Consider the following 23,130-nt stretch of genomic DNA (forward strand, 5'->3'; position numbering starts at 1 on the left):
TAAAAAACTACAAAAATTAGCTGGGCGTGGAGGCACCTGTAATCCCAGCTACTTGAGAGGCTGAGGCAAGAGAATCACTTGAACCCAGGAGGCGGAGGTTGCAGTGAGCCAATATTGAGCCATTGCGTGTCAGCCTGGGTATCAGAGCGAGACTCCATCTCAAAAAAAAAAAAGAAAAAAGAAATAGTTCTTTGGGATCCCACCAACTACACTGCTGGCTGGACAAAAGAGAGGTTAAAAAGCACAGCCCAAGCTGGGTGCGGTGGCTCACACCTGTAATCCTAGCACTGCACTTTGGGAGGCCAAGGTGGACGGATCACCTGAGGTTGGGAGTATGAGACCAGCCTGACCAACATGGAGAAACCCCATCTCTACTAAAAATAACAAAATTAGCCAGGTGTGGTGGTGCATGCCTGTAATCCCAGCTACTCGGGAGGCTGACGCAGGAGAATTGTTTGAACCGGGGAGGCAGAGGTTGCAGTGAGCTGAGATCATGCCATTGCACTCCGGCCTGGGCAACAAGAGTGAAACTCTGTCTCAAAAAAATTTAAAAATAAATAAATAAATAAATAAATCACAGCCCAGTGTGGTATAAACACCCAAAGAAACAAACTATCCACTCCATAAGAGGGACTATCTAGAGCTGCACTATCCAGTATGGTAGCCATTAGCCATATGTACAATTTAAGTTTAAATTCAATAAAATAAAATCTCAGTTTCTCAGTTACATTAGCCATATCTCAAGTGCTCATACTCTTGGGCAGTACAGACACAGAACATTTCCATGCCTGCAGCAAGTTCTACTGGACAGCACTGATCTGGAAGCCAAAAGCTTCTGAAGGAATAAGGTTATGAAAGAGCAGCCCTTGACTTTCTAAAGATGGCAGTAAAGTCACAACAGATTACCAATCATAGAGAGACTGCAGATGCCACTGAGAATGGGCAAGAGAATGGTAGAGACTGTAAAGTATTATTCCTAACACGAAACCGAATTCACAAAAAGTCTGATACGGTCACAGTATGGAAAGACAACTAAGATACTGTGCAGATGGGACTGGGCAGCACATTTCCAAGGAATGTTGCTATTGATTAAAAGGAGCATAATGTTCCATGGCTCCTACTAGCCCTGAGAAATGTCTGAGGACTTCTTCAGAGAAATCATTGTGTTTAATTTACAGACAGACTATGACAAGCAAAAGAAAGGGTCCTTTCATGGATTAGGATAGATGGTTTTTGTAGGATATAAATGGCCAGCCAGTGAGTTTCTGGTTTCTGATTCAACTTGTACCTTCCTCCAAATATAGCACAGGGCCTGGTATAAATCAGGTGCTTGATACAGATTTATAAAACAAATAAGCCAATATAAAAAAATTAAATGTTGAGGAAATTCTGTTAAAATTTTGGGTTAAAAAAAAAAAAAACTTCTACTGCATTCCAGCTTAAGATATGTATGGTTAGTAAGAGGGAAAAGAAAGTAGGATACAAAATAGTCTTTACAGTTTGACCTTGGCTACATGAAAATATGCATTAAAAAAGACTAAAAGGCCGGGCACAGTGGCTCATGCCTATAATCCTATCACTTTGGGAGGCTGAGGTAGGCAGATCACTTGAGCTCAGGAGTTCAAGACCAGCCTAGGCAACATGATGAAATCCCATCTCTACAAAAAATGCAAAAAAAAAAAAAATTAGCCGAGCATGGTAGTGCATGCTTATAGTCCCAGCTACTTGAGGGGCTGAGGTGGGAGGATCACTTGAGCCTGGGAGGTCGAGGCTGCAGTGAGCCGAGATCGCACCACTGCACTCCAGCCTGGGTGCAAAGTGAGATTCTGTCTCATAAATAAATAAACAAATAAAAGACAAAAACATTAACAATAGCAGCTGCTTCTGCAGAGAGAGGTTATGGGTGATTATAATTTTCTTTATATTATGTACAATGAGCATGTACTTCCCTTTCTGAAATTAGAAAACTAGAAAAAAAGGGGCGAGAAAACCCTAAAAAAATACCCAATTTAGTATTTTGTAATATAAGATTTAAAGGGCCAGGTGCGTTGGCTCATGCCTGTAACCCCAGCACTTTGGGAAGCCAAGGCGGATAGATCATGAGGTCAGGAGTTCAAGATCAGATTAGCCAATATGGTGAAACCCTGTCTCTACTAAAAATACAAAAATTAGCTGGGCATGGTGGCACGTGCCTGTAATCCCAGCTACTTGGGAGGCTGAGGCAGGAGAATTGCTTGAACCAGGACCCCAGCGGCGGAGGTTGCAGTGAGCTGAGATCGTGCCACTGCACTCCAGCCTGGGCTATAGAGTGAGACTCCGTCTCAAAAAAAAAAAAAAAAAAGAAAAAAAATTAGTCAGGCATGGTGGAGCGTGCCTGTAGGTCCCATCTACTTGGGAGGCTGAGGCAGGAGAATCACTTGAACCTGGGAGGTGGAGGTTGCAGTGAGCTAAGGCGGTGCCACTGCATTCCAGCCTGGGCAACAGAGCAAGGCTCCATCTCAAAAAAATACATAAATAAGGGCTGGGCGCCGTGGCTCACCCCTATAATCCCAGCACTTTGGGAGGCCGGGGCGGGTGGATCACGAGGTCAAGAGATTGAGACCATCCTGTGTAACACAGTGAAACCCCGTCTCTACTAAAAAAAAAAAAAAAATTAGCCAGGCGTGGTGGCAGGTGCCTGTAGTCCCAGCTACTCGCGAGGCTGAGGCAGAAGAATGGTGTGAACCTGGGAGGTGGCGCTTGCAGTGAGTGGAGATCACGCCACTGCACTCCAGCCTGGGCGAGAGTGCGAGACTCCGTCTCAAAAAAAATAAAAAATAAAAAATAAAATAAATAAATAAATAAATAAAAAATAAATAAATACAAAGATGTAAAGATTGACCTAACCTTTTAAGGAATGATTTATAATGATGCCTAAACAGACCATATTAGGGCTTCAATCTAACAATTCCCAGAGGTTCCCTTAGCGATTATTTTAAGATTAGAAAAAAATCACTCCAGATTGAATTAAAATCTCATAGAATATAGAGCCACAAATTCTGATGAGCTCTTTGGGAAGCAGCTGTCATTGTATCCATGAATTCTCCTTTCTTACAATGATGTGACCATGACCATGAGGCATTCTGTAAAGCCCTTGGTTCCTGACATGAGCACAAAGGCGCACGCCAAAAGCAGAAAGGCAATGCCCTCAAGAACCTCAAGCTATGTCTTATTTGTTGAGTACCAAGCAAAAAACAACTTTGTGTTCTCAATCCCATGTTCATAGCTATACTCCCAGATAAAAGGTACCAATAACTGAGCGAAGACTATTTAGCACTTGTTTTCCTGGCTGTTTTTTTGGGGCGGAGTCTCGCTCTGTCACCCAGGCTGGAGTTGCAGTGGCATGATCTTGGCTCACTGCAAGCTCCGCCTCCTGGGTTCACGCCATTCTCCTGCCTCAGCCTCCCAAGTAGCTGGGACTACAGGCAACCGCCACTGCGCCTGGCTAATTTTTTGTATTTTTAGTAGAGACGGGGTTTCACCATGTTAGCCAGGATGGTCTCGATCTCCTGACCTTGTGATCTGCCCGTCTCGGTCTCCAAAGTGCTGGGATTACAGGGGATTACAGGTGTGAGCCACCGCACCTGGTTTGTTTTTTTTTTTTTTTTTTGAGAGCGATCCCAGACCCTCTTGGAGAATGGCTTCTAGCTTCATGAGTAATCACCCTGGAAAATGGGAATGACTGGGTCTATTTGACAGTAATTGGCTCCAGTTTCTGAATGGGGATCATTAGCTGGTCCTTCACTCAACTATGGTTAACTGAGGCCATATTATTTATTCTCTGTACTCATTAAAAGTTCAATACTACTCATTGGGGGAATTCTAAAAGGCTGAGTGCCTTCTGGGGCCCTTCCCTAGAGACTTGTTTCTTTTTCTTTTTTTTTTTTTTTTTTCCTGAGATAGGGTCTCGCTCTGTCAGCCAGCCTGGAATGCAGTCGCATGATCACAACTCACTGCAGCATTGACCTCCCAGGCTCAAGCGATCCTCCTGCTTCAGCCACTTGAGTAGCTGGCACTACAGGCATGTGCCACCATGCCCGGCTATATATATATATATATATATATATATATATATATATTTTTTTTTTTTTTGAGATGGGGTCTTGATCTGCTGCCCAGGCTGGAGTGCAGTAGCATAATCTCCATTCACTGCAACCTCCGCCTGCCAGGTTCCATCGATTCTCCTGCCTCAGCGTCCAGAGTAGCTGGGATTACAGGCACGCGCCACCATAAATGGCTAATTTTTGTATTTTTAATAGGGATGGGGTTTCACCATGTTGCCCAGGGTGGTCTCCAACTTCTGGGCTCAAGCAATCTGCCCACCTTGGCCTCCCAGTGTTGAGATTACAGGCGTGAGCCACTGCACCTGCCCTGTTTCTTTTTCCTTCTGAGACAGAGTTTTGCTTTGTCACCCAGGCTGGAGTTGCAGTGGCATGATCATAGCTCAGTGCAGCCTTGACCTCTGGGCTCAAGCAATCCTCCTGCTTCAGTTTGTTTGTCTCTGATGTTCACAGTATATGGTTCCACTCTAACAAAACTTCTAGAAATTTCAGGCTATGGGTGCTTTCTTTTTTTCTGTACCTTTCAAAGATGCCATTAATTCCATATTCAGAGAAATTCTTACACTAAGCAGACTTAAGCAGCAGAAAGGGATTCAAGGAAAATATTAAAACAACAGAATAATTTGAAAAGGAAAAAAATCAAGGAAAGCCATTAATTATTACTGAAAGTTGCAGTCAAAGTAGAAGCCAGCTAAGAGGAAAGTTTTCTGATGGAGCTTAGTGGCCATATGTAGAAGGTAAATAAAGCAACCCAAGAAGGTAAATTAAAGCAAGTAAGCCTCACAGTTACAAGCTTAGAGAATAAGCAAAAAGAAATTAGGAACGGGTCAATGATTCAAGTGAATTATGAAAAAAAAGGGGGGTGTGAAAAGCAGAAATGTTTCAAAAACAAGTCATTGCTAGGGAGAAGAGAGATGTAGTTTCCTAACATGAGATCTGGTCAAAAGGCATAAATAGTTTCAAAAGACAGAAGCAACAGACATAATGTAAAGAAAGATGAGATAGATGAAAGATGAGATAGACGAAAGATGAGATAGATAAGACCTTAGACCAACTATCAATAGAAAGAGATTTTGAGTGAATTTACCTGTTCTGTGAATTTAAAGGAAAGGTCTGTGTCTGATTCACCACTCTGTTCCTGGTCCTGACACTTAATGAGTGCAATAAACATCATTTTGTAGAGGTTATGAACCTCTCAAAATAGAGATACTTGATTTGAGGAAGAAACGAATACCAAAGAGGAAAGGTTACATGTAATTGACATGCTAGGGACAAAGTAGAGAAAATGAGTTGGTGCAATAGTAAAAGCTTTTAGAAATAAGCTGATAAAAAACTGTTAAAGAGAATAAAATATGACTTTGTATTAAAAAGCCATACACAAAACAGATAATCCTTCCCAACAAAAAGCGGAAACAAAGATGGGGGACTGTACAAGCAAGAAGAGTTACATATGCTCAGAAAATACTCAGTTTTTCTTTAATAATAAAGATTCATATAATCAACTAGTATAATAAATCAGTGTATTAAAATCATCAGCAGGGCTGTGCGCGGTGGCTCACGCCTGTAATCCCAGCACTTTGAGCAGCTGAGGCAGGTGGATCATGAGATCAGGAGTTCGAGACCAGCCTGCCAAGAGACTAGCCTGGCCAAGATGGTGAAACTCCATCTCTACTAAAAATACAAAAATTAGCAGGGTGTGGTGGCGGGCGCCTACAATCCTAGCTACTCGGGAGGCTGAGGCAGGAGAATTGCTTGAACCCGGGAGGCAGAGGTTGCAGTGAGCCGAGACCACATCATTGCACTCCAGCCTGCGCGACAGAGCAAGACTGCAATTCAAAAAGAAAAAAAAAAAAAATCAGCAAATCATTTTCTTTTTTTTTTTAGACAGAGTTTTGCTCTTGTTGCCTAGGCTGGAGTGCAATAGTGCGATCTCGACTCAGAGCAACCTCCGCCTCCTGGGTTCAAGCCATTCTCCTGCCTCAGCCTCCAGAGTAGCTGTGGCATGTGCCATCATGCCCGGCTAATTTTGTTTTTTTTGTTTGTTTGTTTTTGACACGGAGTCTTGTTCTGTCGCCCAGGCTGGAGTGCAGTGGTGCAATCTCGGCTTATTGCAAGCTCCATCTCCCAGGTTCACGCCATTCTCCTGCCTCAGCCTCCCGAGTAGCTGGGACTACAGGCGCGTGCCACCACGCCCGGCTAATTTTTTATTTTTAGTAGGCACGGGGTTTCTCCATGTTGGTAAGGCTGGTCTTGAACTCCTGACCTCAGGTGATCCACCTGCCTCGGCCTCCCAAAGTGCTGGGATTACAGGCGTGAGCCACCGTGCCAGGCCCAGCAAATCGTTTTCAAGTAGAAATCTGTTCAAACTGATAATCCAGGGATAAGAATAAAAATCCTATATATGTGTGCATATATATATGTATATTTAAGTATCTATAGCAATCATTACCTTCAAAATATACTAAGAAACAGACTTCATAAAGAAATTTATAAAGAGGTTGGATACTTGGATAAAACTATCTACAATCAGATAATCCTCTGCAGATTGCTGAAAAAGTACAATTTCCACTCTAAAAATCCCATGGGCACTCTGCTAAGGTGTGGCTAAGATGTGGATCTCTTGCCTCCTGTAACTGGGTGAGGGTCATCTGGTCTGTAACGGTGGCATCACTACCTGCTTTGGAACCCATTTCTTGCTGCAGTCCCATCTAGAGCACTTCTGACAACAAATGTAACAATCATGTCTTAGTACATTAAGGGACACCTACTTTAGTCCACACTAGATGTAGCACTTCATGAATATTCTTTGATGAAAATGTCAATAAATCTATTTTTAATTTCAGCTGCTTTTTCTTTTCTCTCTCTCCCCCTAGGTTTTTTTTTTTTTTTTAAACAACCATGGAGCTGGGTGTGGTAGCTCATGCCTATAATACCAGCACTTTGGGAGGCCGAGGCAGGAGGATTGCTTGAGCTCAGGAGTTTCAGATCAGCATGGGCAACATAGTGAGACCTCTTCTCTACAAATAATTTAAAAATTGGCCAGGCATGGTGGCACACACCTGTGGTCCCACCTACTTGGGAGGCTACCTTAGCCTCCCAAGTAGGTGGGAATTGCTTGAACCCAGGTGGTAGAGACTGCAGCAAGCCATGGCCATGCCACTGTACTCCAGCCTGGATGACAGAGACCCTGTCTCAAAAAAAAAAAAGATCCTGGGGCCAGGCACAGTGGCTCATGCCTGTAATCCCAGCACTTTGGGAGGCTGAGATGGGTGGATGGCTTGAGCCCCAGAGTTTCGACATGGCAAAGCTCCGTCTCTAAAAAAAATACAAAACTTAGCCAGGCATGGTGGCAAGAGCTACTCAGGAGGCTGAGGCAGGAGGATCACTTGAGCCCAGGAGGCTGCAATAAGCCATGATTGTGCCACTGCACTCCAGTCTGGGCAACAGATCAAGCCCTTGGCACAAACGCTTTGGCTCTCTCTGTTGTCCTGGAGGTTACAAAATGTTGTTCCCAGGGTTCTCCCTCCTCTAGTTCTAACACCCTCCTCCCTCCTCTGCTTACATGGTGTGATTAGTAGAAAAGGAAAACTTAAACTGCAGTAAGATTTATCTCACTTTCAGGTGGGTGCGGTGGCTCATGCCTGTAATCCCAGCACTTTGGGAGGCCGAGGCAGGCGGATCACTTGAGGTCAGGAGTTCAAGACCAGCTTGGCCAACATGGTGAAACCCCGTCTCTACTAAAAATACAAAAACTAGCTGGACATGGTGGCAGGTATCTATAATCCCAGCTACTTGGGAGGCTGAGGCAGGAGAATCACTTGAACCCAGGAGGCGAAGGTTGCAGTGAACCGAGATCATGCCACTGCACTCCAGCCTGGGTAACAGACAGAGACTCCATCTCAAAAAAAAAAAAAAAAAAAAAGATTTACCTCACTTTCTACTGTAACAACCAAAACAAAATATATAACTTTTTTCTGTTCTCTCTACTAAACATTTATTCCCCTTTCTGCTATTTCCTCAATTCTTCAGAAGCCAAGTGTGGCCTTCTACTTGTTTTCTCAAGCCTCACCTTTGGCTTTCACAGGTTTCGGTAGTATCTGAACCATAGTAGGTAGAGGAAGGCAGGGAAAATGAAGCAAAACAGTCTACTCTCCTGTTTATTACAAGGTCTTTTGGGTGAGGAGCCTGGAACAACCAGGTACAAGAGGCAGTAGATGGTGGGAAGAACCCTAGACTCCCAGGTCCAGGTCAAAGTCAAAAGATGTAGGTTCTAGCCTGGCTTCACCAACTTAACAGACACTAGCTCTGAACAAGTCACAAACCTCTCAGTGTCATCTGTAAAATAGAGTTAAAATATCTTCAACTACTTACTTTACAAGAGACTGGAAGATTAAAATTAGATATTATTTGTGAAAGTGCTCTGAAAATAGTTAAATGCTATTTTAAAAATCATTTCATATGCCCATGCAATTTCTGCCCCGCAAAACAAAGTACCGGTGGTTGCTTCTTTTCATCACTAGAGCCAAAACAAGTATGGCAAAATTATCCACTTCTTGACAATTCTGAGCCGTAGACAAAATTACAGGCATACTAAAATAAAATGGGAAAAGTACCAACAAATGACAAGAGACAACATAAGCCTTGCTCAAAGCTATATTGAGAATGCCTCCTTACAAGTCATCTCAGGACAAATTTCATGGTAAAAGGTTGGTTCTAGTCTTCCTTTAGCTTCCTGAAGCCTGGAGGATGCAGCAATGTCTTCAGTATATTTATGAGGATAACGGACAGAAGGATGAGGTGAAATACTACACATTTTTAGGCTTCTCCTTAAAGAGACAGGGCAAGCCACAAAGGTGATGCCAAAACATCTATAGGATTAACACAGTGGAAACGGCTCAGGTTTTAAGAGTAGGAAAGATTTCTGTTTCTGTCTGGCTTTGCCACTTCTTTACTGGGCAAACCAGCCTTTCATTCGGATTTTTAATCTGTGAAGTAGGAATAATACTATCTATCTCAAAGGGATATTCTGAGAATTAGAGAGAATGTATGTAAAGCACTTGGCACATAAGACATAATAAATCATAGCAGGACAGGCAAAAACAACAACAAAACCCTCAAGCCGTCTACTTCTATGCAAATCTGGAGGCTTTTCCTCTACACCAGTGGTTCTCAACCAAGGAAATTTTGCCTCCCAGGGACATCTGGCAATGCCTGGAGACATTTTTGGTTGTCACCACTGGGGAGTGCTATTAGCATCTAGTGGGTAGAGGCCAAAGATGCTGCTAAACATTCTACAACGCACAGAGCAGTGTTCTACAACAAACAATTATCCAACCCAAAACATCAACAGTGAGAAATCCTGCCATACAGCAGGCATTCTTTGATACTCAATAAGAGTAAGCTACTTTACCTTTCCTAGCCTTCGTTTACTCACTGGCAATGTGGGAATAAATTTATCTGTGCTCCCTTCCTCATCAAGCTATTGGGATGTTCAAATGAAGTAATGGATGAGAGGCATTATTATCATTATACCTTTTACTACATACACAAAACCATCCACTTGCTGCGCAAAGACAGAAGCATTCACATACTGTGGAGGGGGAGATGGAGGCTAACGGGATGGAAGTCTTTGTTTGGAGGTGCCATGATCTAAAGAGGGCCTCTTGCCTATCTACCTGCTTGGCGAGAGCCAAGAGAGTTCTCATGTGATGGCACAGGAGCACTTATGTCTCAGGGAGAGAGAGGAGTAACGTGGAATGTGGGAAGTGGGTAGGAACAGCATAGGCCTATCAAAGAGGAGCAGATAGAAGTCAGGAAGTGAGACACTGCTTTGTGTCTTAGTCTACTTGGGCTGTCATAACAAAATAACATAGACTTGATGGCTTAAAACAACAGAAATTTATTTTCTCACAGTTCTGAAGGCTGCAAAGTTCAAGATTAAGGTTCTAGAAGGGTTCAGTTTCTCATGATGAATCTCTTCCTGGTTTGTGGACAGCTGCCTTCTTGCTGTGTCCCCATATGGCAGGGGAAGGGAGAGAGAAAGAGAGCCTCTTTCTCTATTTATTTATTTTTTGAGACAGGGTCTCACTCTGTTGCCCAGGCTGGAGTGCAGTGGCACAATCACAGCTCACTGCAGCCTCAACCTCCCAGGCTCAAGTGATCCTCGCAGCTCAGCCTCCCAAGTAGCTGGGACTACAGGCATCTGCCACCACACCTGGATAATTTTTTTAATTTTTTGGTAGACAGGATCTCCCTTTGTTGCCCAGGCTGGTCTTGAACTTCTGGCTTCAGGTGATCCTCCCGCATCAGCCTCCCAAAGTGCTGGGATTACAGGTGTGAGCCCGGTTATAGGTGTGTGCCTGGCTCAGATTTTATTTCCTTCCTCCTCTCCTAGGCACAACATTTTTGGCACAGCCCTTCACATACACACATACACAAATGGTACTTAAAGGAGAGAGTTTTCTGGAAATATGAGGGGAAGCAGCAGGAGAAACCAAATGGAGGTTAAAAAAGCATGCAGTGGCCGGGCGTGGAGGTTCACGCCTGTAATCCCAGCACTTTTGGAGGCCGAGGCAGGTGGATCAAGAGGTCAAGAGATCGAGACCATCCTGGCCAACATGGTGAAACCCCATCTTTAGTCAAAATACAAAAATTAGCTGGGCATGGTGGTGTACACCTGTAGTCCCAGCTACTTGGGAGGCTGAAGCAGGAGAATCGCTTGAACCCGGGAGGCAGAGGTTGCAGTGAGCCAAGATCACGCCACTGCACTCCAGCCTGGTGACAGAGCAAGACTCCATCTCAAAAAAAAAAAAAAAAAAGGCGTGCAGCTGGGAGGCTGAGGCAGGAGAATCACTTGAACCCAGGAGGCAGAGGTTCCAGTGAGCCAAGATCGTGCCACTGCATTCCAGCCTGGGTGACCATGCAAGACTCCGTCTCAAAAAAAAAAAAAAAAAAGCCTGCAGCTTGCCAAGGGAGAGAGAAGTCTGGTGAAAGATAAAAGAAGGGGTGGGAGTGGGAATGGAGAGGTCACAGGGATGAAAATGGGGGTGGCAGGATTTAAAAGCAAATTAATAAGCACAAAATAAGTCAGCAGCTCCAGAGGCTGCAGGTGAAGGGCCTTGCCTTGGGCAGATAAAGTAATAAGCAACAGATCATCTCCTGGTGTCACCCGCACACCCCCTCCCCGCCCCTCCGCCCATCCGTCAACACTCCCTCAGGAAAGGATGGCATGGCCTCACTCATACAAAGCTACAAGAGTATTTCAAGAAGGGACAATGACAATAAACCAAAAGAACAGAGTGGAAAAGAAGGAATTTCAAGCAGCTGGGCATGGTGGCTCATGCCTGTAATCCCAGCACTTTAGGAGGCCAAGGCAGGTAGATCATAAGGTCAGGAGTTCGAGACCAGCCTGACCAACATGGTGAAACCCCGGCTCTACTAAAAATACAAAAATTAGCCAGGTGCACGCCTGTAATCCCAGCCACTCAGGAGGCTGAGGCAGGAGAATCACTTGAAACCGAGAGGCAGAGCTTGCAGTGAGCCGAGATTGCGCCATTGCACTCCAGCCTGGGTGACAGAGTGAGACTCCGTCTCAAAAAAAAAAAAAAAAAAGAAGGAATTTCAGGCACATTTACCGAACAATAAGGAACAAGAGAGAAAACAAAACTTTCTTTTCTTTTTTTTTTGAGGCAGAGTTTTGCTCTGTCGCCCAGGCTGTAGTGTAGTGGCATGATCTTAGGTCACTGCAACCTCTGCCTTCTGGGTTCAAGTGATTCTCCTGCCTCCGCCTCCCAAGTAGCTGGGACTACAGGCCTGCATCACCACACCCAGCTAATTTTTGTATTTTTAGTAGAGATGGAATTTCACCATGTTGGCGAGGCTGGTCTCAAACTCCTGACCTCAAGTGATCTGTCAGCCTTGGCCTCCCAAAGTGCTGGGATTACAGGCGTGAGCCACTGCACCTGGCCAAGACCTTTCTTTTGGTAAATCATATCACACCAGCGTCTAGTGGTCATCAACTGTGCTGGTCATCTGCTCCTTGTGTAGTTCTCTGACACTAACATAAAAATGTGGTATATTACTGACATCTAGTCCTCTCTGATGAAAACTGTGATACTGACAGAAAGACCACATTATGCATAGACTTGGCAAACTTTAGGGAGAACACTGCAGCCTACGTACGTCACCAGCCATGGATGGTAAATTTTCCTTACTGAAACTGAAAGTCAAGACACTTTGATTGTGAGTCAAACTCCACCCTCATACTTTCTTTTTCTTTTCTTTTTTTTTTTGAGACAGTCTCACTGAGTCACCCAGACTGGGGTGCAGTGGCGTGATCTTGGCTCACTGCAACCTCCGCCTCCTGGGTTCTAGCAATTCTCCTGCTTCAGCCTCCCGAGTAGTTGGGATTACAGGTGTGTGCCACCACACCTAGCTAATTTTTCTATTTATAGTAGAGACAAGGTTTCACTTTGTTGTCCAGGCTGGTCTCGAACTCCCGACCTCAAGTGATCCACCTGCCTTAGCCTCCCAAAGTGCTGGGATTACAGGTGTGAGCCACTACACCCAGCCCCACCCTCATACTTTCTGCTTAACATTGCCACATTATTTTTTCCCTTAGCATCTCTATCTGTAAAATACAAAAATCTCAAAGATAACTTGATTGAATGTGGCTCATGGAAACAAAAGTAGGAAGAAATAAAAGGGGAGAAACATCAAAAAGATGCTTAAGAAATAGGTTTTTTGGTCTGACACGGTGGCTCACACCTGTAATCCCAGTACTTTGGGAGGCTGTGGTGGGCAGATCATGAGGTCAGGAGATCGAGACCATCCTGGCCAACATGATAAAACCCTGTCTCTACTAAAAATACAAAAATTAGCTGGGCATGGTGACCCATGCCTGTAATCCCAGCTACTTGGGAGGCTGAGGCAAGAGAATTGCTTGAACCAGGGAGTCGGAGGTTGCAGTGAGCCGAGATTGCACCACTGCACTCCAGCCTGGCGACACAATGAGACACCGTCTCAAAAAAAAAAAAAAAAAAAAAAAGAAATAGATTTTTTAAAGTATTCCTTTCATTGAAAGTCAAGCTAAATATGTTTTAAGTTACTATTTAGATGATACGGAAAATTAAATACTATCAGAAGAAAAGGCTTGTCCATATTTTAGTGAAAACAGAAAAGTCTTTACCTTATCATTTAGAAGTGGTTTGATCTCTGTGAGCTGAACATCCTGAAGTTCATCCATGAGGTTAGATGATGAGAGTAGAGGAATCTCAAGAATAAATCAGTAACTCTGAAACAGAAAAGAAAGAAGTGAAGAAAAAGGCTTAAGCCAGAAGTTGAATAGTCACAGTACATCCATTCATTCAAATATGAGACTTACTCTGTGCCATGCCCTGCTCAGGGTGCTAAAGACGCATAGTTACGGCAGATAGACACTAACGTGGTCTATAGGATTCTTGCCTCCTGGTATTCACACCCTTGCATAATCCCCCCAGTGAGTGTGGGTAGGGCCTGTGGCTTGCTTTTAACCATTAGAATATGGCAAAAGTGATGGAATGTACATGAGTGACTTTACATGATTAAATTATATAATATTTTCACATCTGTCTTGCTGAGGGACACTCTCCCCTGCTAGGTCTGAAGAGGCAAGCTGATGTGCTGTGAGAGGGCCATGTAACAGGGAACTGAGAGCAGCCTCCAGCAGAAAGACAGCAAGAAACTAAGACCTTCAGTTCAACAATCTGCAAGGAACTGAATGCTGCCAACAACAGGAGCCTGGAAGCAGATCCTTCCCCAGCTGAGTGTCAGATAAGAAGCTGACTGACACCTTGATAGCCATGTTGCAGAGGACCTACACAACCCACACCAGACTCCTGAACCACAGAAACTGTGAGACAATGAGTATGTGTTGTTTTAGGCTACTACATTTGTGGTAATATTTTTATGCAGCAACAGATTAATACAATTAATACAATAGTCTTTGCTCTCATGGAGCACACATTTTAGTTACTGAAGATGGATAAAGAAACAACATACTCAAAGCTATGCTTCCAGCTTCCAGACTGGCAGACGGATTAAGTAGGGACAAAAATTGAAGATTATTACTGCAGGATGAGGACTTGAATTAGGAATGGCAGTGGGAATGAAGGAGGAGGGAACCAAGGCTAAGCTTACTAATCCTGTTTTGGGGAATCACAGCAGTGGGTGAAAGGTATGGTAGTCAGTTCCAAGATGGCCTTCAACGAGCCCAGTGATCCCTGACTCCTGATATTCATTCACACATATGTATAATCCCCCACCCAAATAAATTAGGGATGGCTCGTGTAACTAATAGAATATGGAGGAAGCAACAATACGTGACTTCTGAAGCTACATCATAAAACTCATTACAGTTTCTGCTTCAAGACACTGTAAACTACTAGTTCTAGGGGAAGCTAGCCACCATATCATCAGGGCACTCAAACAGCCCTCTGGAGAGGCCCATGTGGAGAGGAACCAACTTGCCAGTGCCAACCTGCTAGCCATGTGCGTGAGTTACCTTGCAAATGAATCCTCCAGCCCCAGTCAAGAGTTCGGATGGCTACAGCCCCAGGGACATCTGACTGCAACCACATGAGAGACTCTAAGTCAGAACCACCCTACCAAGCCTGCTCCCAAGTTTCTGACCCACAGAAACCATGAGAGATAATAATTTTGTTTTAGAGTGATCTATAGCAATGGAGAACTAATACAGCGGGAGAGCAGAATGGGGAGTTCAGAGAGAAAAGGCAAGTTGGAGAGAGGTAGGCAGGGTAATGAACTACAAATTCTTCTTCTATCTCACCATGCAAGAAGCCATGGGGATAGGCTGCAAATACTCAATATTGCAGGAAAGTGATTCCCACCTAGACTTCAAAGCTTCGGCATCATCCTTTTTGTCTTGGCCCTAAACCTGTCAAGTCAGGAAAAATGTTAATTCAGAGTTGGGGATTTACATTTAACAACCATTTATTGAGTACCCATTGCACTGTGGAAGATACAAAAAGGGTCCCTGCCTCTAAAGAGTAGAGATGACGTTGATCTACAAATTGATAAATAAAAAGAAGGGCCATAGGAATTCAAAGGAGAAGCAATTATGTCTGATTGGTGGAAATCAAGAAAGCCTTCAAAAGATATTAGTCTAATATATACATATGTGTGTGTGTGTGTGTATGGTATTTTTTGTTTGTTTTTTTTTGAGACCTAGTCTTGCTCTGTCGCCCAGGCTGGAGTACAGTGGCACATTGGTGGTTCACTGGAATCTCTGCCTCCTGGGCTCAAGCAATTCTCATGCCTCGGCCTCCCAAGAAGCTGGGACTATGGGCACTTGCTACCATGCCCAGCTAATTTTTGTATTTTTAGTAGAGACAGGGTTTCACCATGTTAGCTAGGCTGGTCTTAAACTACCTTCAAGTGATCCACCCACCTCAGCCTCCCAAGGTGTTAGGATCACAGGCGTGAGCCACTGCGCCTGGCCTAGTGTACTATATTAATCCGCTTTTCTGTTTACCTTCTAGAGATAGAATGACATGATTTTGATTTAATTACCTATGGAGAGGGTACGTGTTCCAGGCTACCTTTTAGCTATTATTTGCCAACACACTGAAATAAATCCTCCTCCCAGCTATGCCTGTGTTAGAACAGACTAACAAAAAAGCCCTCTTATCATTTATTCAAGGGACCCAGGGGATATCTATTGAGAACACTCCTCAGGCTATGAACCCCACATGCTAACTGTGAATATTCCAAAAGTGTGAATCACCTAGAGACCACAAGTTTGATGATGTTTAACCTCCCTATAGGACAGTGGTTCTTTTGTCAGATCCCAGGCACCCATATACTTGATTGAGCTACTTAATGCCCAGAAGTTGAATTTTTTTTTTGTTTTTATACCAGTCACATTTCAAAAGGGGATGAGGTGGCTTGACTCTTAAACAGTGAATTTCAGCCAGCATCTACATTCTCTTTTTCACAGTCCCCACTTAACTCTCAAAATATTGGCCTAACTGGAATCTACTCCATGTTTGTTTATTAATAACATTACAAACTGTGGCTACTTTTTATTTGAACTTTACTATTTATCAGTTATTTAAAATGGCAATTTAAAAGTGTTTTCCGGCCGGGCCTGGTGGCTCGCACGGGTAATCCCAGCACTTTGGGAGGCTGAGATGGATAGATCACCTGAGGTCAGGAGGTCGAGACCAGCCTGGTCAACATGGTGAAACCCCATCTCTACTAAAAGTACAAAAAAATTAGCTGGGTGTGGTGGCACACACCTATAATTCCAGCTACTCCAGCAGGGTGAGGCACAAGAATCACTTGAACCCAGGGGGCGGAGGTTGCAGTGAGCCAAGATCTGGCAACTGTACTCCAGCCTGGGCAACAGAACAAGACTCTGTCTCAAAAATTCAAAAACAAAACAAAACAAAATCAGCTTTTTCCCTTTTATAAAAGCAATATGTGCTCACTTTAGAAAATATGGAAATCGGCCGGGCGCAGTGGCTCACGCCTGTAATCCCAGCACTTTGGGAGGCCGAGGCAGGTGGATCATTTGAGGTCAGGTGTTCAAGACCAGCCTGGCCAACATGGAGAAACCCCGTCTCTACTAAAAATTAAAAAATTAGACAGGTGTGGTGGTGCACGCCTGTAATCCCAGCTACTCGGAAGGCTGAGGCAGGAGAATCACTTGAGCCTTGGAGGTGGAGGTTGCAGTAAGCTGAGACTGCACCACTGCACTCCAGCCTGGGCAACAGAGTGAGACCCTGTCTCAAAAAACAAAAAACAAAAAAAGAAGAAAATACGGAAATCAGCCGGGAACGGTGGCTCATGCCTGTAATCCCAGCATGCTGGGAGGCTGAGGCGGGTGGATCACCTGAGGTTTGAGACCAGCCTGGACAACATGGTGAAACCCTGTCTCTACTAACAATACAAAAATTAGCTGGGTGTGGTGGCAAGCCCTGTAATCTCAGCTACTCGGGAGGCTGAGGCAGGAGAATCACTTGAGCCTGGGAGGCAGAGGTTGCAATGAGCTGAGATCGCACCACTGCACTCCAGCCTGGGTGACAGAACAAGACTCCGTCTAAAAAAAAAAGAAAAAAGAAAATACGGAAATCACAGAATAATGAACAGATAATTTACTCATAGTCCTTCCATCTAAAGAAAACCATTTTAGCCTATTTCCACTTTTTTTTTTCCCCACTTAAATGGTGATTTCCTGAAATTGTTTTTTTAACTCACCCACTTTATCCCTACTTTAATTCACTTACTGGAAAGCAATGCACTTCAAGATGGGAATTATTCAAATATGACTCCACATGGGTGGGCCTGTCAAAGGGTCAGAGAAAGGCCTAAGGTGCCCTCAAGTCCAAAGTGACTGGCATTCACCTAGTGTTCCTTTTTTTTTTTTTTGAGATGGGGTCTTACTCTTTCACCTAGGCTGGAGTGCAGTGGCACAATCATGGCTCTCAACCTCCCAGGCTCAAGCAATCCTCCCACCCCAGCCTCTCACATAGCTGAGACAATGGGCATGTGCCACCATGACTTGCTAATTAAAAAAAAATTTTTTTAGGGACAGGAGTTTCCCTGTGTTGTCCAGACTGCTCTTGAACTCCTAGACTCAAGCAACCCCCTGCCTTGGCTTCCCAAAGTGCTGGGATTACAGGTGTGAGCCACCACACCCATCCCTACGTATTTTTTTAAAGATGAAGAACAATGCAATTTTTACACCAACAAACACTTACACAAAGACACAAATTAAATGAGAAGGCTGTCCCTATCAGCCAGGCCCAATGCAGGTTCAGGCGACAATGCTGTGCAGGACAGTAAGCTGCTCCAGGGTGACTCAGGATTTGGCAACATGGCAGTAGACATTCACCTTCCACGTATTAGGGGGCCTAATGCATTCTTCTGGAGACTCCATTTTTGCTCCGCTTTCAATGTCTCAAGCCCTTGCCTATGAGCAGTTTTATAACATATACAAGAAAACTAAGATTCTGGTGGAAAACTCCATCTCCAGATCCCTCAGCTGCACAGACGGGCTCCCTCCTGGGGATCTAAGGCCTGCAGTTCCGGCATCTGTACAAATGGTATGGCTGCCAGATCCCATACAGGTACTAAAAGCTATTAATATTTTCGAAAGGCAAGTAGGGATTTTATAAATTGCAGTCAACAATTTTTGCCTCTTTCCTAGTCATATGAGTAGGAGGGAGGATTGATAAGGAAACACTAGCCATCTTCAAATTAAGGAAATGAGTCTGATACCAAATGGCTAGAAAGGGAAAGGAGAAAAGGTGGCCACCTACTCTGTCAGGAATTATAATCTCGGCACCTTATGTTTAATCCTCATAACAATCCTCTCTGGTAGATATCTTTCTTTCTTTTTTTTCCTGAGACAAGAGTCTTGCTCTGTTGCCCAGGCTGGAGCACAGTGGTGCAATCTTGGCTCACTGCAACTTCCGCCTCCCAGGTTCAAGTGATTCTCCTGCCTCAGCCTCCCAAGTAGCTGGGACTATAGGCACATGCCTCCATGCCCGGCTAATCTTTGTATTTTTCAGTAAAGACAGGGCTTCCCTGTTAGCAAGGCTGGTCTCAAACTCCTGCCCTCAAGTAATCTGCCAGCTTCAGTCTCCCAAAGTGCTGGGATTACAAGTATGAGCCACCCCGCCTGGCCTAGATATCTTTATTTATTTATTTTTTTCTTTGAGACAGAGTTTTATTCATCACACAGGCTGGAGTGCAGTGGCACGATCTCAGCTCACTGCAACCTCCGCCTCTTGGGTTCAAGCGATTCTCCTGTCTCAGCCTCCTGAGTGGCTGGGATTACAGGCATCCGCCACCAGGACCAGCTAATTTTTATATTTTTAGTAGAGACGGGGTTTTACCATGTTGGCCAGGCTGGTCTCGAACTCTTGACCTCAGGTGATCTGCCTGCTTTGGCCTCCCAAAGTGGTGGGATTACAGGCGTGAGCCACCGCACTCAGCCTTTATTCTTTTCTTTTCTTTTTTTTTTTTTTTGAGACGGATTCTCACTCTGTCGCCCAGGCTGGAGTGCAGTGGCCCATCTCAGCTCACTGTAAGCTCCGCCTCCTGGGTTCACGCCATTCTCCTGCGTCAGCCTCCTGAGTAGCTGGGACTACAGGCGCCCGCCACTACGCCCAGCTAATTTTTTGTATTTTTAGTAGAGATGGGGTTTCACCGCGTTAGCCAGGATGGTCTCGATCTCCTGACCTTGTGATCCACCCGCCTCAGCCTCCCAAAGTGCTGGGATTACAGGCGTGAGCCACCGCGCCCAGCCAGGGAAAGGATTTTAAAACCTCTGCTTTTCCCGTTACAGGTTGAGCATCCCAAATTCAAAAATCTGAAATCCAAAATGCTCCAACGGATGCCTGGAAGAGGTGACAAAGACGGATGGATAGATGGATGGATGGGTGGATGGATACATGGACACACACATACATAAACAAGCTCCAGTGGGCATCTCCCTTGAACATCAAGTCTGTGCTCAAAAAGATTGGGGTTTTGGAGCATTTCAGATTTCACATTTTCAGATTTGAGATGCTTAAACAGTAAGTATAATACAAATATTGCAAAATCAGAAAAAATCCAAAATCTGAAATACTTCTGGTTCAAGGCATTTTGTTTTTTTTTTGTTTTTTTTGTGGGGGGGGGGGGAGTTTTGAGACAGAGTCTCACTCTGTCGCCCAGGCTGGAGTGCAGTGGCTCAATCTCGGCTCACTGCAACCTCCGCCTCCTGGGCTCAAGCGATTCTCCTGCCTCCATCTCCCAAGTAGCTGGGACTACAGGTGCCACCATGCCCAGCTAATTTTTGTATTTTTAGTAGAGACAAGGTTTCACCATGTTGGCCAGGCTGGTCTCGAACTCCTGACCTCAGGTGATCTGCCTACCTCAGCCTCCCAAAGTGCTGGGATTACAGGCATAAGCCACTGTACCCAGGCTGTTCAAGGCATTTTGGATAAGGGATACTCAACCCATATACCATAATGTCTGTGCCAGGCCCCATCTACTGATTGTAGGACCCCGAGCACGTTTTTTCCTCTTTACCCAGCCTGTGGCACCTCCTTGAGGTAACAGAAGCCTAAAGCAATCCTATACATACCAACAATGACTCAGACACCTTAGAAATGAAGCTCTGAGTCATCACACCAGGACAAGAGCCCTCACTATCTCAGTAGTTATAACGCTAAGGGCATAGAGGACGTGGAATGAGTAGAGAAAAGAGAAATAAAGTTCCAGCTATTACTTGGCAAACAGTTTCAGAGGCAAGGGCTATTTCTTGCTTGTTAGAATAGTGAGCTTCAAAATCTATCACCTGGACATCTTGTTTAGAATCTCAGATATGATCAGTTTTAAGTGACGAGAGTCTAACATGTGACCTCATCACTGAGGAGAGGTGGAGATAATCTGAGGTGAGGAGATGAACTGAAAGCCTTCATTATTATTAGCAACAATCTTTTTTTTTTTTTTTTTTTTGGGACAGAGTTTGGCTCTGTCACCCAGGCTAGAGTGCAGTGGCACAATCTCGGCTACCTGCAACCTCTGTCTTCCAGGCTCAAGCCATTCTCTCACCTCACCCTTCAAGTAGCTGGGACCACAGGCACACACAACCACGCCCAGCTAATTTTTGTACATTTTGTAGTGTCAGGGTTTCACTTTGTTGCCCAGGCTGGTCTCTAACTCCTGAGCTCAAGCGATCCACCCACCTCAGCCTCCCAAAGTGCTAGGATTACAGGCGTGAGCCACCATGCCCAGCCAATTAGCAACAATCTTCAATAGAGATCAGCGAGGATGGGGTAAAGGAAGACTCCATTAATTTGATTTCGTCCTGCCTTCTTCCAAAATTTCAGTAAACTAGATAGAACTTTTATTTTTTATTTTTAAATGTTTTGGGGGCCGGGAATGGTGGCTCACGCCTGTAATCCCAGCACTTTAGGAGGCCGAGGCGGGCGGATCACCTGAAGTCAGGAGTTTGAGACCAGTCTGGCCAACGTGGTGAAACCTGGTGTCTACCAAAAATACAAAAATTAGCCGGGCATGATGGCACGTGGCTGTAATCCCAGCTACTCAGGAGGCAGAAGCAGGAGACTCGCTTGAACCTGGGAGGCGGAGGTTGCAGTGAGGTGAGATTGTGCCACTGCACTCCAGACCAGGTGACAGAGCGAGACTGTCTCAAGAAAAAAAAAAAAATTGTTTTTTTGGAGACAGGGTCTTGCTCTGTCACTCAGGCTAGAGTGCAGTGGCACCATCTTAGCTCACTGTAACCTTGAATTCCAATGGTCAAGCAATCCTCCCGCCTCAGCCTCCCAAAGAGCTAAGAACTACAGACATATACCACTATGCCTGGCTAATTTTTGTTTTTTGGTAGAAACAGGTCTTACTATGTTGCCCAGGCTAAGATGCGATTTTTTAAAGACTCAACAGGTCCAATCAACTAAAATGTGAATATACTGGAGAAACAAAATAGTTTGCAGAAACCTCGCTGAAAGGTAACAAGGGTCTGTCAGGCTCCTGAAATTATGAAATGTGGAAAAACAAAAAAAAAAAGGAGGGGGAGCTCTGGGATATAAAGTTGGTAAAAATAGCACAAGGTTGGCCAGGGCACAGTGGCACATGCCTATAATCCTAGCACTGTGGGAGGCCGAGATGGGAGAATTATTTGAGGCCAGGAGTTCGAGACCAGCCTGGCCAATATGGTAAAACCCTGTCACTATTAACCATACAAAAATTAGCCAGGCTTGGTGGTAATTCCAGCTACTTGGGAGGCTGAGGCATGAGAATCGCTTAAAACTGGGAGGAGGTTGGAGTGAGCCAAGATTGCGCCACTGCACTCCCGCCTGGGCAACAGAGGGAGATCCTGTCTCGAAAAAAAAAAAAAAGAAATAAAAAAAGTAGAACAAGGTCAGAGAAGAGTTAGATTTTGCCGAAGTTTTCAGTTGGGGAGATAAAAGAATTATGGCACAATGAATGGAAATTAGTGAGCTGAGAAAAAGTAACAGAGAAACTGATTTGTTAAAAAGAAAATCAGTTTCAGTCAGGAATCCAAGAGAGACCCGAGCATAGGTGGGAGTGAGAATGAGTGAGGTAAGCCTCCAAACGATCACCAAACCAGAGATAAGGAGGTCTGTAGGCCTCGGCTCTTCTGAAGGACAACTCAGTGATGGAAAAGAAAGAACCAGTAAGAGACAAAGAAAAAATATTCAGAGATGCTAGAGGAAAGGCAGAAATACAGTGTCAAAGAATTCAAGGGAGAAGAGAGATTTACACAAAAGTGGAGGAAAACTGTCAAATGCTGAAGAAAAAAGGAGGAGGATGAAGACTATGAAAGGGCCATTAACTTTGGACAGTAAAAGTCAGTGGTGTTAAAATCTAGGAAAAATGAAGTTCGGTTCTCCATGCTGAAAAGCCCATGACTATGTACATCACTTTTTAGAAATATAGAAATTAGGCCAGGCGCAGTGGGTCACACCTGTAATCCCAGCATTTTGGGAGGCCGAGGCAGGTGGATCACGAGGTCAGGAGATCGAGACCATCCTGTCTAACATGGTGAAACCCCGTCTCTACTAAAAAAATACAAAAAAATTAGCTGGGCATGGTGGTGGGCGCCTGTAGTCCCAGCTACTCGGGAGGCTGAGGCAGGAGAATGGCATGAATCCAGGAGGCAGAGCTTGCAGTGAGCCGAGATCACACCACTGTGCTCCAGTCTGGGCGACAGAGCAAGACTCCTTCTCAAAAAAAGAAAGAAAAGAATAGAAATATAGAAATTAGTTGGCATAGTGGATCAAATCTGTAATCCCAGCACTTTGGAAGGTGGGAGGATCACTTGAGTCCAGGAGTTCAAGACCAGCCTGAGCAACACAATGAGACCCCATCTCTACAAAAAATTAAACAATTAGCAGGGTGTGATGGTATGTGCCTGTAGTTCAGCCACTCAGGAAGCTGAGGTGGGAGGATTGCCTGAACCCAGGAGGTTGAGGCTGCAGCGAGCCACGACTGC

At 44.6% G+C, this 23,130-nt stretch overlaps 1 protein-coding gene across 4 annotated transcripts in view; it reads right to left on the bottom strand.

Moving 5' to 3' along the window:
• NDRG3 (NDRG family member 3) overlaps positions 1-23,130 on the bottom strand; it is a 90,374-nt gene that overhangs the window by 53,654 nt on the left and 13,590 nt on the right. For all 4 annotated transcript variants that reach the window (XM_054467243.2, XM_054467244.2, XM_063659235.1 and 1 more), the window contains exon 2: positions 13,288-13,392. In XM_054467243.2, the coding sequence (XP_054323218.1) occupies positions 13,288-13,344 (57 nt within the window). In that variant the 5' untranslated portion in view covers positions 13,345-13,392. The remainder of the gene's footprint in view (positions 1-13,287; positions 13,393-23,130) is intronic.

This window comes from Pongo pygmaeus, chromosome 21 (genome assembly GCF_028885625.2).
Source record: "Pongo pygmaeus isolate AG05252 chromosome 21, NHGRI_mPonPyg2-v2.0_pri, whole genome shotgun sequence".
Lineage (NCBI taxonomy): Eukaryota > Metazoa > Chordata > Mammalia > Primates > Hominidae > Pongo > Pongo pygmaeus.